General features: G+C 47.6%; 1 protein-coding gene across 2 annotated transcripts in view; it reads left to right on the forward strand.

The window, feature by feature from the left end:
• The window catches only part of cped1 (cadherin-like and PC-esterase domain containing 1), a 282548-nt gene that overhangs the window by 89164 nt on the left and 173329 nt on the right, over positions 1 to 20055 (forward strand). For both annotated transcript variants that reach the window (XM_038780826.1, XM_038780827.1), the window contains exons 5-6: positions 7366 to 7504; positions 12174 to 12336. In XM_038780826.1, the coding sequence (XP_038636754.1) occupies positions 7366 to 7504; positions 12174 to 12336 (302 nt within the window). The remainder of the gene's footprint in view (positions 1 to 7365; positions 7505 to 12173; positions 12337 to 20055) is intronic.

Here is a 20055-nt window from a genome sequence, read left to right on the forward strand (position 1 = left end):
CCATGTATGTTTCATCATAAATGTCTTGTTAGGTCATATTCCTGATCCTGTAACCTAATGACCAGCTCTGAGAAGCAAACACATGTTATTTCACTTGTAGTATAAATAGAGTATTCAGTGTGCTACACATGGTATAAATATTCGTTATGCTAATGTGAAGCATCATTGTACTCCATTCATGAGAAAGCTCTTCATAACCCACTCATAACGTTGACAGTCATGAATTTAATACTTACAAAAAAATAGAGCAGTAATGATTAAACACAAAGGAAAGCACTCAAAGGCCACATAACACCCTTTTTCTGGAGTTGGATTGGATTTGATTATTGTCACGTGAGCCGAGGTACAGTGAAAAGTATTGGGCGGAATTCTCCCTCCCCCACGCCGGGTGGGAGAATCGCGGGGGCACCGAGCGAGACCCGCCACGCCGCCCCGGCATCCGCGCGCGATTCTCCCATCCCCCAAACCGGCGCGGCGAGATTCACGGCTGGCCGCTGGGAGAATCGCTGCTCGCCGTTTGTAATGGGAGAATTGCGCCCATTGTTCTGACAGCAACTCAAACAGATCATTTAGAACATGGAAAGAAAAGAAAATACATAATAGGGCAACACACGGTACAGAATGTCAATACATAGACACCGTCATTGCGTTGTCTAAAGGTTTATCTTTAGGTGCCCGTTAGTCTTGTCTTGTACGTGGAGATGTGGCTTTCCTCATACCCACCCGTACTCAAGTCTTGTACTTCAGAGTCTGCCCGTAACTTTGTTCATTGTGGATGTTCTGAGTGTGTATATTACTTGGTTTGAAACAACTGCCGATAGATATTTCAGTTGCAGGATTTGGTGTGAAAACCTCTGGCGACCACTGAGTCAGGCTCTTCAGCTATCATTCACCTTTCTTGTGCCAACAATCTGACATTAGGAACTAAAATATATCACGACTTAACTGAGTGTATAATCTCAATATGATTTGATAGAAATTAATCTAAAATAGAGATTGGGGGGGGTGATTGAGTGATCAAAGATATGCCCTTTTAAAAGAGTTGCATTTAAAGATAGACTTGTGGATTGGTGCTCCAGTTGGGCAAGGCACCCAACAGGAACATAAAATCAAAATATCACTTTAAATTTGTACTTAAATTTAATACTTTCACCTCATGTTTCTTTGATTCTGCCGTAAAATATATTTAACTCAGTAATCAAATAGGTCCTTGGATTATAATCTTCTCCATGCCTCTCTGCAATTTTCCAAGAGCTTACTTCAATTTTCAAACCATTCGGCATTGACATTCTCTTCCTGCTTTCCCTGAGATCCTCCCTCTGTAATGTCTCTTCCTAGTCTTAGGATGCGTCCTGTCTAGCCTCGCTGCCTTTTCTAATTATGTTCCGCAAATATCTTTGTCTGTTCACTCCCCTCAGCACTTCCCCATTTTGTTACTTTTTCTGTCCAGCGGATCCTTTCTATCTTCTTCCAGACTTACATTTCAAAGCTATTTATCCAGTTGGTCTCCTCTTTCTGCAACGTCCAAATAAACCACTCCAAATCCACCTGGTTCGCAACTGGGTTTCAATGTTAAATACAGCCTTTCCCACTGCTATCCAAAGATGTGCAGGTTAGGAGGATTGGCCAGGCTAAATTTGTCCCTTTGAGTCCAAAGATGCGCAGATTAGGTGGGGTTAGGAGGATAGGGCAGCGGAGTGGGCCACGGTAGGGTGCTCTTTCAGAGGGTTGATGCAGACTCTATGGGCCGAATGGCCTCCTTCTGTGCACTGAAGGGGTTCTATGAAATAAATAAATAAGAACAAGGATCACGGAATCATATGTTTTGTCAATTCTCATTCCAAAGTTCATAGTTGCTGTTGCTAGTTTGTTTACTAGTTCTTGTTATCCACTCTCTGTGCCTGCTACAAGTGTTTCGCATCTGAAAATCTAATTGCTTTTATCATTTGTGCTCCCCCGCAAATCTTAATTCCAGATTCTGGGCGGGATTCTCCAAACCCCCGCCGGGTCGGAGAATCGGCGAAGGGCGGCGTGAATCCAGCCCCGCCGCTCTGACGCCGGCTGCCGAATTCTCTGGCGGCGGTTTTCGGGCAGGGGTGGGGATCACGCCGTGCCGGTTGGGAGCCGTTGGCAGCGCCCCCCCGCCCAGCAATTCTCCGGGCCCCGATGTGCCAAGCGGCCAACCGTTTTCGGCCAGTTCCGCCGGCATGAAATGGACATGGTCCATCACGGCGGGACCTGACTAGGAGGCCGACTACCGGAGTCCTCGGGGGGGGGGGGGGGGGGGGGGGGGGGTGGAGGGGCATGGGAGGATCCGGCCTCGGGGGTGGGGCCCCATGGTGGCCTGGCCGGCGATCGGGTCCCACCGATCTGTGGGCGGGCCTGTGCCGTGAGGGCACTCTTTCCCTCCGCGCCAGCCCCTGTAGGCCTCCGCCATGGTCGGCGCGGGGAAGAAATCCCCTGCGCATGCGCAAGAACACGCTGGCGGTTCTGCGCTTGTGCCAGAACACGGCCGCAGCTCTGTGCATGCGCGGGACCACGACGGCCCTTTGGCACCGGTTGGCTCGGTGCCAACCTCTCTGGCGCCGGCCTAGCCCCCGGAAGTGCGGAGGATTCGCAACTTCTGGGTGGCCCAATGCCGGAGTGGTTCACGCTGTTTTTGGCATCAGCGTCAGGCCTTCCCACCGATTGTGGAAGAATCCCGTCCTCTGTGTCTTCGATCAATCTTATTGTGCAGATTGCTATTGTTGTCCTTTTTTCTCAGAACATAAGGGCATAAGAAATAGGAGCAGTAGGCATTTTGCCCCTCGAGCCTTCTCTGCCATTCAAGAAGATCATGGTTGATCTGATTGTGGCCATAACTCCACTTTCCTGCCTTTCCCCCATCACCCGATGACTCCCATGTCAATCAAAAATGATTGTCAATCAAGGCTCATTATGTATGCTTGGCGGAGAGCCCAGACTCTCACAAAAGGATTAAGTTTGTTGATACTGGTGCAGGGAAGGGAAAACCTTGCTTGATTGGCAAGTTTATGATGCTATAATAAACAATTTTTAAATTATCTCTTTGTCAGTGGCTCAATGTTTGTTTGCACAAGACAAGGTGGAATCAAGTTCCTGTAGCTTCTGCAATTGGCTGATTGATGCGTTTATGGCGTTGTAGCAACAGCTGTTACTTTCAAAAGAAAATTACGAGCGGGTTTTTAAGCAATTCCGCAGATGCAATTGGTTACATACTGAGTGTATAATGGGTGAATGGGCAGTTAATGCAATGAATGGACTAAGAGGGTATGAGCAGCTATGGAAGTGGTTGGGGCTTCATGAGTTGGCATGGAGGGAGCATGTGGAATGGGTGGGGCATTGAGGGTATGTGAGGGGTGAGAGGGCTAATGTATCTAAAATATCAGCAAACAACTTGACCACTCTGATCTGCTTCTGGGGTGAGGCCCCACCTCCCCAAAGTGAAGATTGGGTCTGCTGGGGTGCTTTCTATTAAGCCATATCTGTCAAGTCAAGATGTTTCTTGACTCAAGATGCACAATTCGCAGCAAAAATTGACCCTTTTTGATTCATATCCAAGGACATGCCTCTGTATGGCAGCATTCTGAACTCTTTGTTGCAATTTTGGGTTTAATGTTTTTATTAAGGCATTTAGAAATAAATATCAAAAAAAACCGCCACCAAGATAAAAAAGATAGCCAGAAGATAAAAAAACAGGAGAACACAGCAGAACTCAATAAATAGCCAACAACTGCAACCCACCCTCCCTTCCATACCCCCACCCTCTCTGCCACTACAATTTTTAATACAACCTTCAATGTGTGGACATCCCGACTAATCGTACGAAAGTCAAAACATTGACATGCTTCTATCTTGGGGTGATCATTATTGTGTGCATGAAGTCCTCCGGACATGTATCTGATAAATAAATATCTTTCCACACTCAGCGTGGAGACCATTGATACATTCTTTCTGTGCTTTTAATCAGTTCTTGTAGTCATTTCATCTATTCCGACTGCTTTTTGTTTTTTTGTTTTTTTTTCACTGCTTGTATTTCCCTCTCTAGCATTTCTGGTCCAATGAAATTGATGTCAACATTATACTGTTCCTCTAGCTCAATCATTCAGGGAGGCAGTGGCACAGTGATATTGTCGCTGGACTAGCCCAGGGTTCAAATCCCACCACGGCTGATGGTGAAATTTGAATTCAATAAAACTCTGGGAATTAAATAGTTAATAATGGCCATGAAGCCATTGTCGTAAAAACGCGTGCTTCACTCATGTCCTTTTTTTAGGGAGGAAATCTGCCCGGTCTGGCCTACATATGACTCCAGACCCACAGCAATGTGATTGACTCTCAAATGCCCTCTGAAATGGAGGGGTTAGGGACAGGCAGTCGACTTCCATGTCCCGCAAAACAATTTTTTTTTTAAATCCAATTTTTTGTGAACAGTTCTTCAATATGTTCCTTCTATCTATTTCTTATTTCATCACGATTTGTTAATTAAAAAACCTCCGTTGCTCTTTATTGTTGTCCCTTTCATTCATTTGCGCTGTGTCACTGACCTCGTTTGCTTTTATATACGCAAGTCCTACATAAGGACTATTTCCTAGCTGATCCCATTCTAGGCAGCACGGTAGCATTGTGGATAGCACAATAGCTTCACAGCTCCAGGGTCCCAGGTTCGATTCCAGCTTGGGTCACTGACTGTGTGGAGTCTGCACATCCTCCCCTTGTGTGCGTGGGTTTCCTCCCACAGTCCAAAGATGTGCAGGTTAGGTGGATTGGCCATGGTAAATTGCCCTTAGTGTCCAAAATTTCCCTTAGTGTTGGGTGGGGTTACTGGGTTATGGGGATAGGGTGGAGGTGTTGACCTTGGGTAGGGTGCTCTTTCCAAGAGCCGGGGCAGACTCGATGGGCCGAAGGGCCTCCTTCTGCACTGTAAATTCTATGATTCTATGATAAATACCTCACACTAATCTTTTAGCCATTGTTCTCTTGTCTTCTCTGTTTATTTTCTTTAACTTGTTAATCAAGGGTCTGTATTTCAGTTTGCCTCCTTGCCCGTCTTTCCTCGCTAGTGCTTTGTTAACTTTGTTTGCAATGTTTCATTTACTACTCTTAGCCTCTCTGGAGGCCACCATTTTCTGCATATTCCTCCTTGGGTGATCTTCAATCAGAGTATGAGTTATGGCTTCCATTTTCACAAGACTATGACGTGAGACTGTGTCAGCCTCCGGTTGAGCTTTAGAATTTTGAACACCATTACATTGACCAATTGAAAATCTTCCTTTATACATAGAGCCCACTTAACAAGAACCCGTATGAGTAGGTTCTTCCCGGAGGTGGAAGACAGATGTGAACGGTGCCAAAGAGGCCCGGCCAACCACGCCCACATGTTCTGGTCTTGCCCCAGACTCGTGGAGTACTGGACAGCCTTCTTCGAGGTTATGTCCAAAGTGGTGGGAGTGAGGGTGGAGCCATGCCCGATAGTGGCGGTCTTCGGGGTTTCAGAACAGCCAGATCTATTCCTGGGGACGAGGGCGGACGCCCTTGCCTTTGCCTCCCTGATCGCCCGCCGTAGAATCCTGTTTGGCTGGCGGTCAGCAGCACCGCCCAGAGCTGCGGACTGGCTGTCCGACCTCTCGGAATCTCTCCAAATGGAGAAAATCAAATTTGCCATCCGAGGGTCGGACGACGGCTTCCACAGAACGTGGGAGCCATTCATGCAACTGTTCCGGGACCTATTTGTGGCCAATGTACAAGAGGAAGAATAGTCGGGGGAAGGTAGCGGGGGGGGGGGGGGCTACAGGTTCGGTACGGGGGTTCGATGGCTAGCTAAGGCCCAAAACCAAACTAAATAAACATGTTGAGGGGGGGGGGGGGGGGGGGGGGGGCGGGCGCAGTTACTACTACGAAGATGCTTACCTGTAAATATGTATGTTAATTTTTGCGTGTTTGTTTGTTTTTTTTGTTTTTTTTTTCTCTCCTAACAATTTGTAATTTGTTCAATATAAAATATGAAAACTGAATAAAAACATTTATAAAAAAAAAAAAAGAAAATCTTCCTTTATGACAAAATATTTTCCATGTGCATTTGTTTCTATTAGTTTTAGGTTACGTACGTTGCAACTATACATCGTGACTTTGGAACCTTGCCTCAGAAGGCAGTGGAAGCGGGATTGCTGAATATTCTTATAGCGGAGGTGGATAGATTTTTGTTGGACAAGAGAATCAAAGGGACAAGGAAGTCGAAGGGGCAAGGGAGTCGAAGGGGCAAGGGAATTAAAGATTATTTGGGTAGATGGGCAATGTAGAACTCAATCGAAATAAATCAACGATTGAATGATGGATCCGTCTCAAGGGACGAATGACCTAAACTGCACTAAAAAAATTGTGAAATGGCTGCATCATATGTAAACTCAAATTTTCTAATCGCGAGCTACAATGGAGTTTAATTTTTCGCAGGGAATGTCCAAATTTCTAAGCAAAAAACAGAGTCCGTACTGGGTGGGATCAGAGGTGTTGTTCCCGCGGTTTGTAGCGCCGGGAATGACCTCGCTATCTAACGGCACTCTGCTGTGTTTTCAGGCCCCGACAGGGAAACCCCCACCCCCACCCCCATCCCGAGGTTGCACTTCGCGGTATTATTTGGTATTATTAATCGCGCCCCGAGTTATCCTTTATACCCGTTATTATGTGTATAATGGACAGTATTTTTTAATCTCTCTTCTTTTTTGTGGACAACCTTGAAGAATTGTTTTACATTACCAAATGGCGGCACGGTGGCACAGTGGTTAGCACTGCTGCCTCATGGCACCGAGGACCCGGGTTCGATCCCGGCCTCGGGTCACTGTCCGTATGGAGTTTGCACGTTCTCCCCATGTCTGCGTGGGTCCCACCCCCACAAACCCAAAGATGTGCAGGGTAGGTGAATTGGCCAGGCTAAATTGCCCCTTAATTGGAAAAAAAGAATTGGGTACTCTAAATTTTTTTTTTTAAAGGATGCATGACAAAGAAAAGTAATATTCCTGGCCAGCAGTCAGTAAATACATCCCTTCAAAGTTTCATATTTGGTAGAACAATGAAGGCCATAATCCAGCTCCAGTAAATGTCTCCTTTGTTGACTAGTTTGTGTTTCATTGTGTTGGGAATATGGCAAACTTATAGTGATGAACTTGCAAAACTGAGCACAAATATACTTGTGACCAGAAAGTTAATAAATTGCTGTTGGGGACCAAGTGATTTGCCTCAATATGAAAACAATATTGTTTTTAATTCCGGATAGCTGCAGTAGTGATGACACGCCTGATAAATGGTTCCAAAGAAACACAATTGAAAGCACTTTCATGCGTTGTCTTCCAGTTCGCCAACCCTTGGTTCTTCCACCTTTGTGCTTCAACCATTATGTCGAGCTGAAAACTACCAGCAACAGGATAGGGGTTGAGAACTCATTCCCTCCGCTGAAGCTTGAAGCAACGGACAACGAAAGGGACGTGAAACAGTAAGAAACACGCAAGGACAACCAACAATATTTTAGTTTGTTAAAATGTTTTTTTTTTGAGGTGTGATATCTTTCAAATGTTTTTATTCCAAAAATGGTTAATGTTCTAACCTTTAAAGTTTCCCCACTTCTGAAGTAGCAACCACCAGCTTCAGTCTTTTTGGGAGCAGTAATTTTGAAGTAAAGACATAAAATGCTATAAATACGCAACAAGTCAGACAGCAACTGTTGAGATCAAGCGGAGTTAATATTTTAGCAGATAAATGTTTATTGGGGCTGATAAAGAACTGCATTTAATCCCAGGAGAAAGGAGGTGGCCTTTATGCAAAAAAATTACCACCAACTTCTAATAATATTAATAATAATCTTGATTGTCACAAGTAGGTTTACGTTAACACTGCAATGAAGTTACTGTGAAAAACCCCTCGTCGCTACATTCCGGAGCCTGTTCGGGTACACTGAGGGAGAATTCAGAATGTCCAAATTACCTAACAGCACATCTTTCGGGGCTTGTGGGAGGAAACCGGAGCACCCGGAGTAAACCCACGCAGACATGGGAAGAACGTGCAGCTTCCGCACAGACAGTGATCCAAGCCGGGAATCGAATCTGGGAGCCTGGAACTGTGAAGCAACAGTGCTAACCACTGTGCCCAACGTGGGGCGCGAACCCATGACCTTGGGTTCCAATTAAGAAGAATCCTCCATCTGCATGATCCCTTATCTCGCTAAATTGAAATACCTCTGATATTCCCTCTGGGGAAAACAATTGCAAATATTAATCAGCATACGAGGGGTATGGGAAATGAATGTCCTGAAGAAGTTGCACAAACTCACCAAGTTGTGAGTTGGGGGCTGGTTTAGCACAGTGGGCTAAATAGCTGGTTTGTAAAGCAAACCAAGGCCAGCAGAGCTGGGTTCAATTCCTGTACCAGCCTCCCTGAACAGGTGCTGGAAGGTGGCGACTAGGGCTTTTCACAGTAACTTCATTTGAAGCCTACTTGTGACAATAAGTGATTTTCATGTTGATTCCCCATTTGTTTTGAATGGGCAGCTCACCAAAACATGCAGGTAGGGCCTGCAGTTAAAATCTCCTGGGCCAGATGCTGCTGATGTCGGGGCAGAGAGGGAAATTAGGAGAATAAAGGTGGGTGGCAATTTCTCCTCTGTCTGAAACCTGCTCCAAGTTCAAATCCGGACTCGTGCCAACACCCGGAACATCAAGTGCTTAAGATACAATGGCTTGCATTTCATGATTAGTGGAGAATAAACATTGGCAAAATAATCGTTCCACGCAAACTTGCCCACGGAATTTCTCTGGGCTTTTCTATTAGAATTTGCTGTGGTTGGAAAACCATTTTGGTGCTAGTGTCGCAACAGGAGATCTGGGACCTGCAGGAATAGGACAATCAAACTGTATTTCTCCTGAACCTGCCAGGCCGAAGAATCTTTACTAAGGCTTGGGGCTGATCTTAACGCTGTGAAAACCGGTGGGTTTTGAATGGTTTACAATCAATCTATTTAGTTTGAACTGGTAAATAATTTATTCAATGTTAAGTAATGTACAGAAAACAAACAAAGAGATGGAATTAGAGATGGGATTTTTTTTCTAATCTAAAGAAATGACATTCTGCATTTGTTTGGTACTAATTCAGATTTATCAGTGTTAAAAAAAATCTTGCACTGGAATAGACGAGCCCCAACATTTTCTGGTGAGTTTACCGTATATCCATCATATAGCTACAGCAACTTCAAGCTGTTCCATGTATTTCCATGTATTTCCATGTATTTCTCTTGGCAAGATATGCTTTTGTCAAAGGTTTTTTGAGAAACATGGCAATTTGGACAGCAACTTCTCGTTTCATCGCTGGAGGATGCTGTCTGATTTATACTTTAACAATCGAAACCTATTATTTTTATCACAAAACACATTGAATTACAAAGATTATACAGCAGGGAAACAGGTCATTCAGCATAAACAGTTTCGGCCCTACTTTTGCCTCGTCTCATCCTCATTTAGCACTATCCACATAACCCTTATTCCCTTCTCCCTCGTTTGTTTATACAGACGCCCCTTAAATGTATCTAGCTGTTCGTTTAAGCTTCTCTCTGCGGGAGTGAGTTCCATATTCGCACCACTCTTCAAGTTTCTTCAGAAATCAGGCTAAATTATGAGGAGACATTACACAAACTTGGGTTGTTTTCCTGGAATTTACAGAATCAAGGGTGATTAGATCATTAGATTATTAAACGGAAGAGATAGGGTAGATAGAGAGAAACTATTTCCACTGGCTGGGGTGTCTAGCCTTGTCCAAAAATAATACTCAGTTCTTTCAGTAATTAAATTGGGAAACATTTCTATGCACAAAGCATTGTACAAGTCTGCAACTCTCTTCCACAAATGTCAATGTTGCCAGATAAATTGGTTAACAATGGCTTACCGCTCTAAAATTCACGAAGTTATTCAGGATATGGGGCAAAAATGAGTATGTCACATGTGGAGTTGTGCTTTGATCACATACTGAATGGTCAATTAGGCTCAAGTGACTGAAGGGTCTGCTCCTGTTTATAGGTACCTCATCACACTTAACCTTGTTGAAAATAATTTGTCATTTACATACCCATTCTTCACGTTTACCAATGCATTCTTGTGTTGCAATCCTCCTCAGTTCAACTATCCATCCCAAATGATGGGGGCATCTACAAATTTAGAAACAGTGGGCGGGATTCTCCGACCCCCGCTGGGTTGGAGAATCGCCGGGGGCCGGCGTCAATCCAGCCCCCGCCGTGTCCCGAATTCTCCGCCACCCGCGATTCGGCAGGGGCGGGAATCGAGCCGCGCCGGTCAGCTGGCCCCCCGTGGCGTTTCTCCGGCCCCTGATGGGCTGAAGTCCCGCCGCTGACAAGCCTCTCACGCCGGCGTGGATTAAACCACCTACCTGACCGGCGGGATTGGCGGCGCGGGCGGGTGCCAGGGTCCTGCGGAGGGACACGGGGCGATCTGACCCCGGGGGTACACCCACGGTGGCCTGGCCCGCGATCGGAGCCCACTGATCGGCAGGAGGGCCTGTGCCGTGGGGGCACTCCTTTTCTTCCCATGGTCTTCACCGTGGTGGAGGCGGAAGAGACCCCTCCCCTGCGCGTGTGCCGGGATGACGTCAGCAGCCGTTGACGCTCCGGCGCATGCGCGGACTTACGCCAGCTGGCGAAGTCCTTTCGGCCCCGGCTGGCGTGGTGCCAAAGGCCGTTCACGCCAGCCGCTGGAGCGGGGACCACTCCGGCACAGGCCTAGCCCCTCAATGTGAGGGCTTGGCCCCTGAAGGTACAGAGACCTCCACACCTTTGGGGCGGCCCGACGCCGGAGTGGGTCACGCCACTCCAACACGCTGGGACCCCCCGCCCCGCCAGGTAGGGAAGAATGCCGGCCAGTGTTTTTGATTCCAAAGTCTAAATCATTCATAAAAATTGTGAACACCAGTGGTAACAGCACTGAGCCTTTTAAGACACTAATTCCCACCTTCTACCCCTTTGGGGAAGCTACTCTTTACCCCTGCTCTTTGCTTTCTGTCTGGCAGCCAGTTAGCTTTCTGTTCTGCTACCAGTCCCCAGATCCTTCATCTTTACTGTAATATGTTGTAACTTACTGTCGGTCTTTTGGAAATCTAGGTACATCACATCTCCTATTATTTCAATGAGGTGGGTCAGGTAATATTTTTCCTTCTGTAATTCATGTTGACTATTCTTTATTATACTTTGGGTTTATAAATTTATTTTCTATTTTTTCCACAGAGATTCCATTATTTTTCCTACTAATATGTTAAGCGGATTGGTTTATATTCCCTGGACACATTATGGGCAGCACGGTAGCACAAGTGGATAGCACTGTGGCTTCACAGCGCCAGGGTCCCAGGTTCGATTCCCCGCTGGGTCACTGGCTGTGCGGAGTCTTCATGTTCTCCCCGTGTCTGCGTGGGTTTCCTCCGGCTGCTCTGGTTTCATCCCACAGTCCAAAGACATGCAGGTTAGGTGGATTGGCCATGCTAAATTGCCCTTAGTGACCAAAAAGGTTAGGAGAGGTTATTGGGTTACGGGGATAGGGTGGAAGTGAGGGCTTAAGTGGGTCGGTGCAGACTCGATGGGCCGAATGGCTTCTTTCTGCACTGTATGTTCTATGTACCTCTATTCTTAGACATATGTATAATGTTAGCAATCCACTGCATCTTGTAACTAATTATTAACGACGTGTAATACCACCACTGTCATCACTTCCTTCGATGTGTTGAAAATGCGGGTCATTAACTTTAACTGCCGTGAAAATTAGAAGATGTCACTCTGGTTACGATATGTTTTGGCAGCAGAGTTAAGGGAGCTTTGTTCTGAATCTTAGTGTGCGTTACCTGATCAGGCTATGGTTGCTGGATGTGCCAGAACCTTCCATTGCCCAATGTTGCAAATCTTGCGTTACATGTAAAAACAATTGTCAAAATAATCTTGCAGGCAAAAATCATTTCCAGTCTTCTGTACAATTTATTTTCTGGAAAGCCTCACTCTGTTGAGAAGTTTAGATGAGTTTTATTTTTTGGCACTGATTAATATTGATGCCTATTTCTAGTTTGAACCTTTTAAGATGGTTCTTACTAGAACTATTAAAACATGATCTGTTCTTTCCTAGATTCTCTGCCTTCTCAGAAAGGCCACAGACTATTCCAATGGAAGGCCTTTCTGCAATTCTCAAAGTGTATGTTTTAGTGACATCACTGTCTCCACTACGAGCATTCATTCATTCAACAGGACTTGTCCAAAGTGAACCCAACAAGAAATTCTTTGTCACAAAGGTATGAATGTGTATAGCCTGTCTGCAAATGAAATTGTGGCTACGTTAGGGATACATCAGCCTGGTTAAACTCATGGAATAACATGCTCCAAAAACGTAAAATTCTCCGAGGCTGGAGTGTAAACGATTACAGCGCATTTTTGTAATTGCTACAATTGTTTTCCTTTAAAGGAAGGCCTTTCGTGCCCCCCCCCCCCCCCCCCCCCCCCCCCCCCCCATCGATTTCTCCACTTTGCCCCTCCCCCTCCATCTGGGACAATGGCAACTTTACCTACCCTTTAAATTGATGCAGGGTTATGATTGGAGGTTGTAGTGATCTTTGCCCGGGGCTGTACCCCACGGTGTTCATTACTATTGGTTACTCCTATTGGTTACTCCTATTGGTTACTCCTGATTCCACAGCCTTGTTATATCTCGCCCTCGTTACGTGAAGAGAACTTCATGCAATTGGTCAAATTCGTGAAAATCTGATATTTTAGCTTTACTTTCTTACACTTTTTAATCAGAGTCTGTGCTGCTGTGCTGATTCCGAGTTCAATTCCGGCCTCGGGTGACTGTCTGTGCGGAGTTTGCACATCCTCCCCGTGTCTGCGTGGGTTTCCTCCGGATGTCCTGTCTCCTCCCACAGTCCAAAGATGTGCAGGTTAGATGGATTGGCCATGATAAATTGCTCCGTAGTGTTCAAATATGTGCAGGTTAGGTGGAGTTGTGGGGGGAGTGGTCCTGGGTAGGATGTTCTTTCAGTGGGTCGGTGCAGACCATGATGGGCTGAATGGCCTCCTTCGGCATTGTAGGAATTCTATTGTTCTGTGCGGCCTGTTGAACCATATGGTCTAGTCCGGTGTCCATTTTGTGTGTACAGTTTACGATGGAACAGTTAAGTAGGTCTGCAACTGTTGTTGAGTCATTCTGCACTGCGGTAACCTTGACCCAAATGGTTCAGCCTCCGGATTTTCAGAGACTGGACACATGACTGAAATGCGTGTCGGGACCTTGTGGACGTCCTGATGCACTGGCTTACATAGGAATTGCACGGGAAATTTCAACTGTCAATGGGGAATTCTCCCGTGCCCTGGAACTCTCTGGGACTCCCTCAGACTGAGTGAGAGTCAGACTTCGGTCTGTTCCGATGCGCCTCCCCGGATCGTCAGCCAAGAAACGCTGGCTAAACCCTAGCCTAACGTTGTTGCCTTTCAATAGAGTGCTATAGTGAGAGTTTGGTGACTGAGGGATGTTAAGGGTTCATTTTTATCTAAAGTCTAGTATTTCTTTTATTTAGTTAATTAACTTAAAAGTTGCTGTTTGGGTTTAGAAGAAGGTGAATTTTCAATCAGCTTTAAACAAAGGTTCTACTTGCAGCTACTTGCAGCTGGAGCTTGTTAATTAGTTAATTGGATTAGGCCAGTTTTCAGAGGCCAGAGTCAGACAGTATAAAGGTGAGCCAGCTACAGTGCTGACTTTGTTTGCACTGAGTGCTGAATTTGGGTGCATTTGAGTGCCATAGTGAGAGTTTGGTGACTGAGGGGGTTTGGTGAGGAGGGAGCAAGGTGCTCCTTTCAGTTCATTTCCTACACTTCCTCAAAGAGCGAGAAGGGAGCGGGGGGGTTTACAGACAGAGCAGCTGACTGGGAGCAGAGTCGGAGGGCGGAGTTCCAGTTGGTTCACAGGGCAGCTACATTCCTGTACCAGCCTCCCCGAACAGGCGCTGGAATGTGGTTACTAGGGGCTTTTCACAGTAACTTCATTGAAACCTACTTGTGACAATAAACAAATATTATTATTATTCTATCTGGTAAGAGTTGTTTGTTTTTGGGTTTTTTAATTTTTAATTTTTAAAAATTTTATTTTTTGTGTTTTTTTTGTTTTTTGGGGGCAGCAAGCTATCATTGTATGATTTGTGAGAGTAGCAACATTATATATATTTTTTTAAAGGGCCTAATGGGTGTTTAATCTTTTCTTTTATTCTTCCCTTTAAATCTCTTTGTGAATTCAGATCAGAGGGGATGGAGGCTAGGGCAGTTGCATTCTCCTCCTGGAGGATGTGGGTAGTGAGGGATACCACTGGTGTCCCTGCTGACTACACCTGTGGGAAGTGCACCCAACTCCAGCTCCTCAGAGACCATGTCAGGTAACTGGAGCTGGAGCTGGATGAACCTCGGATCATCCGGGAGGCAGACAGGGTGATAGAGAAGAGTTAAAGGAGGTAGCAACAACCAAGGTACAGGACAAGAGGAGCTGGGTTACAGTCAGGGGAAGGAAAACGAACGGGCAGACAGTGCAGGGATTTTCATGGCCGTTCTCCTTCAAAGCAAGTATACCATTTTGGATGATGATTTACCGGAGGAAGGCCCGAGCGGCCAGGTCTCTGGCACTGAGTCTTGGTCTGTGGTTCAGAAGGGAAAGGGGGAGAATAGAAAAGCAATAGCGATAGGAGACTCAATGGTTAGAGGAATGGATAGGAGATTCTGTGGTCACGAACGAGACTCCTGGAAGGTATGTTGCCTCCCGGGTGCCAGGGTCAGGGATATCTCGGATCAACTCTACAGGATTCTTAAGGGAAAGGGGGAGCAACCAGAAGTCGTGGTGCACATAGGCACCTACGACATAGCTAAGATAAGGGATGAGGATCTAAAAAGTAATTTTAGGGAGCTAGGTTGGAAGCTAAAGAGCAGGACAAGCAGAGTAATGATCTCAGGATTGCTACCGGTGCCATGTGCAAGTGAGGCAAGGAAGAGAGAGCGAGTGCGGCTGAACATGTGGCTAAGGGCTGGAACAGAAGGGAAGGCTTTAGATATGTGGATCATTAGGATATCTTCTGGGGAAGATGGGACCTGTACATGAAGGACGGATTGCACCTAAACTGGAGGGGCACCAGTATCCTGGGTGGGAGGTTTGCTAGAGCTCTTCGGGAGGGTTTAAACTAGTTTGACAAGGGATGGGAACCAGAGCTACGGATCAGAGGCTAGGGTAGCTGTGGAACAGGCAGAAATAGTATGCAGCGTCTGTGAGGAAGGATAGACAGTTGATAGGGCAAAGTTGCACTCAGTGGAACGAGTTAAAGTGTGTCTGTTTCAATGCAAGGAGTATCAGGAATAAGGGAAATGAACTGAGAGCATGGATCAGTACTTGGAACTAGGATGTTGTGGCCATTACAGAGTCATGGATTTCACATGGGCAGGAATGGTTGTTAGATGTTCCGGGGTTTAGATGTTTTCAAAAGAATATGGAGGGAGGTAAAAGAGGAGGGGGAGTGGCACTGTTAATTAGGGACTGCACCACAGCTGCAGAAAAGGAGGTAGTTAAGGAGGGTTTGTCTACTGAGTCAGTATGGGTGGAAGTCAGAAACAAGAAAGGAGCAGTCACTGTATTGGGAGTTTTCTATACACCCCCCAATAGCAGCAGAGAGATGGAGGAACAGATTGGACGGCAGATCTTGGAAAGGTGCAGAAATTTCAGGGTTGTTGTCATGGTTGACTTCAACTTCCCTAATATTGATTGGAACCTCCTTAGTGCAAATAGTTTGGATGGAGCAGACTTTGTCAGGTGTGTACAGGAAGGATTCCTGACTCAATATGCAGATAGGCCGACTAGCGGGGAGGTCATATTGGATTTGGTGCTCGGCAACATAACGGGCCAGGTGTCAGATGTCTCGGTGGGAGAGCATTTCAGTGACAGTGACCACAACTCCTTGACCTTTACCATAGTCATGGAGAGGGATAGGAACAGACAGTATGGGAAGATATTTAATTGGGGGAGGGGAAATTATACTGCTATTAGACAGGAGATGAGGAGCATAAAGTGGGAACAATTGTTTCTGGGGAAATGCACAACAGTAATGTGGGGGTTGTTTAAGGAGCACTTGCTGCGAGTGCTGGATAGTTTTGTCCCACTGAGACGAGGAAGGAATGGTAAGATGAAGGAGCCTTGGATGACAAGAGAAGTGGAGCTTCTAGTCAAGAGGAAGAAGGAAGCTTATGTAAGGTTGAGGAAGCAAGGATCTGGCATGGCTCCAGAGGGTTACAAAGTAGACAGGAAGGAACTCAAAAATGGACTGAGGTGAGCTCGAAGGGAGCATGAAAAAGCCCCGGCGGGAACGATTAGGGAAAATCCCAAGGCATTCTACACATATGTGAGAAATAGGAGGATGATCAGAGTGAGAGTAGGGCCGATCAGGGATAGAGGAGGGAACTTGAGCCTAGAGTCTGAAGAGATGGGGGAGGCCCTAAATGAATACTTTGCTTCAGTATTCACTAGAGAGAGAGGGACCTTGTTGCCCATGGGAACAGTGTGAACCAGGTTAATAGACTCGAACTGGCTGATATTAAGAAGGAGGATGTGCTGGAAATTTTGAAAAGCACCAGGATAGATAAGTCCCCTGGGTCTGACGGGATATACCCAAGGTTACTACAGGAAGCGAGGGAGGAGATTGCTGCGCCATTGGCGATGATCTTTGCATCCTCACTCTCCACTGGAATTGCACCGGATGATTGGAGGGAGGTGAATGTTGTTCCCCTGTTCAAGAAAGGGAATAGGGAAATCCCTGGGAATTACAGACCCATCAGTCTTACATCTGTGCTGAGCAAAATATTGGAAAGGATTCTGAGAGATAATGGGCGGGATTCGCCGACCCCCCCCACCGGGTCGGAGAATCCCCGGGGAGCAGCGCGAATCCCACCTCGACGCTGGCTGCCATATACTCCGGCGCCATTTTTTGGGCTGGGCAGGATTCACACCACGCTGGTTGGGGGCCGTTGGCTGCGCCCCCCCCTCCCCCCCCCCCCCCGGCAATTCTCCGGGCCCCGATGTGCCAAGCAGCCGTCCGTTTTTGGCCAGTCCCACCGACGTGAATCACTCAACTCACGTACTGGCGGGACCAGGCAGGTAAGTCGGCGGGGACGGTCCTCGGGGGAGGCGCGTGGGGATTCGACCCTGGAGGGGGACCCCCAGGGTGGCCTGGCCTGCGATCGGGGCCGGCCATTGCCGGCGCAGAGAAGAGAACCTCCCGCGCATGCACCAAAATGCACCGGCCGGTCTGCGCATGCGCGGAACCACGCAGGCGGTTCCGCGCGTGCATGAGATCACGCGGCCCTTTGGCGCATGCGTGAACTCGCACTGTCCTTCGCCGCCGGCTGGAGCGGCGCCAACCCCTCCAGCATCCACCCAGCCTTCAAAAGTACGGAGAATTCCGCACTTTCGGGGTCTGTTGATGCCGGTTCTCCTGCCGGCATGGGGACGTAGTCCCCCAGAAGGGAGAATCCCGCTTAGGATTTATGATTATTTAGACAAACATAGTTTGATTAAAGATAGTCGGCATGGCTTTGTGAGAGGCAGGTCATGCCTCACAAATCTCATTGAATTCTTTGATGATGTGACAAGAAGGTCGGGCAGTGGATGTGGTGTATATGGATTTCAGTAAGCCATTTGATAAGGTTCCCCATGGTAGGCTCATTCTGAAAGTTAGGGGGCATGGGATACAGGGGCTGTCTGGATACAGAATTGGCTGGCCGAAAGAAGACAGCGAGTGGTGGTGGATGGAAAGTATTCCGCCTGGAGGTCGGTGACCAGTGGTGTCCCGCAAGGATCTGTTCTGGGACCTCTGTTCTTTGTGGTTTTTGGATGAGGAAGTGGAAGGGTGGGTTAGTAAGTTTGCCAATGACACGAAGGTTGGGGGAGTTGTAGATAGTGTTGAGGGTTATTGCAGGTTACAACGGGGCATTGACAGGATGCAGAGCTGGGCTGAGAAGTGGCAGATGAAGTTCAACCTTGATAAATGTGAAGTGATTAATTTTGGAAGGTCGAATTTGAATGCTGAATACAGGGTTAAAGGCAGGATTCTTGGAAATGTGGAGGAACAGAGGGATCTTGGGGTCCACGTACATAGATCCTTCAAAGTTGCCACCCAGGTTGACAGGGTTGTTAAGAAGGCGTATATGGCTGTACACCTCAGAGCCCCCAACGGGGAAGGCTGGGATGAACCGGTTTCTTGACGGACTGGACATACCAGTTGTGGGAGAGGGCAGAAAACGGGATCTGGAAGCACCACTAGCACTGGGAGAGATCATGGAGAGCATTAGCTCCATGCAGGCGGGGAAGGCGCCGGGACCGGACGGATTCCCGGCGGACTTCTACAAAAAATTTGCGACAGCGCTGGCCCCGCACCTGCGGGAGATGTTCACAGACTCGCTAGCTAGGGGCACGTTGCCACCCACGTTAGCACAGGCCTCAATCTCGCTGATACCTAAGAAAGACAAAGACCCAACGGAATGTGGGTCATACAGACCCATATCTCTGCTGAATGCAGACGCCAAAATACTGGCCAAAATCCTAGCCAAGAGGCTAGAAGACTGTGTACCTGAGGTGGTCACAGAGGACCAGACGGGCTTTGTCAAAGGTAGACAGCTTACCGCGAACATCAGGCGCCTGCTGAACGTGATAATGACCCCCTCCGGGGAGAGAACACAAGAGGTGATCGTCTCCCTGGACGCAGAAAAGGCCTTCGACAGAGTCGAGTGGAAATACCTCATAGAGGTACTGGAGCGGTTCGGGCTTGGAACAGGGTTCACCGCTTGGGTAAAGCTCCTGTACAACGCTCCCATGGCGAGTGTACAGACCAACAATACCAACTCCCAATACTTCCAGCTGCACAGGGGCACCAGACAAGGATGCCCACTGTCCCCGCTGCTGTTCGCACTAGCAATTGAACCGCTAGCAATCGCGCTCAGGGCAGCAAAAAATTGGAGGGGGATCCGAAGGGGAGGTAGAGAGCACAGAGTCTCACTCTATGCGGATGATCTGATCCTCTATATCTCGGACCCACAAAGCAGCATGGACGGAATCATCGCGCTCCTGAAAGAGTTTGGAGCCTTCTCGGGCTACAAACTCAACATGAGCAAAAGTGAGATCTTCCCAGTACACCCGCAGGGGGGGGGGGGGGGGGGGGGGGGGCAGCACTAAAGGGGCTGCCGTTCAATCAAGCCCGACATAAATTCCGCTACCTGGGGATCCAAATAGCCCATGACTGGAAAGGGATCCACAAATGGAACCTCACCAGCCTGACGGAGGAAGTTAAAAAGGACCTGCAAAGATGGAACACACTCCCGCTCTCCCTCGCGGGGAGAGTTCAGACGATCAAAATGAACGTACTGCCCAGGTTCCTCTTCCTGTTTAGATCCATTCCGATCTACATCCCCAAGGCCTTTTTCAAAGCGCTGGACAAACTCATCATGGCGTTCGTATGGGGTGGTAAAAATGCTAGGATCCCAAAGAAGGTCTTACAAAAAACAAAAACCAGGGGAGGGCTAGCCCTCCCGAATCTACAATTCTACCACTGGGCAGCAACAGCCGAGCGAGTAAGGGGATGGATCCAGGAGCCAGAGGCCGAGTGGGTGCGCGCGGAGGAGGCCTCCTGCATGGGAACCTCCCTCCGGTCCCTCGCCACGGCAGCACTCCCATCCCCACCCAAAAAACACTCCAGCAGCCCAGTGGTGACAGCCACCCTCCAATCCTGGAACCAACTGCGGCAGCAACTTGGCCTGACCAAAATGTCGAACAGGGCTCCCATCTGCAACAACCATAGGTTCACACCAGCACTGACTGACGCCACCTTCAAAAGGTGGAGGCAGGACGGGGGGACACTGACAGTCAGGGACCTATACACGGACGACAGGATCGCAACACTGGACGAACTGACAGAGAAATTTCAGCTAGCTGGGGGGAACGA

Source organism: Scyliorhinus canicula, chromosome 20, assembly GCF_902713615.1.
Source record: "Scyliorhinus canicula chromosome 20, sScyCan1.1, whole genome shotgun sequence".
Taxonomy (NCBI): Eukaryota; Metazoa; Chordata; class Chondrichthyes; order Carcharhiniformes; family Scyliorhinidae; genus Scyliorhinus; species Scyliorhinus canicula.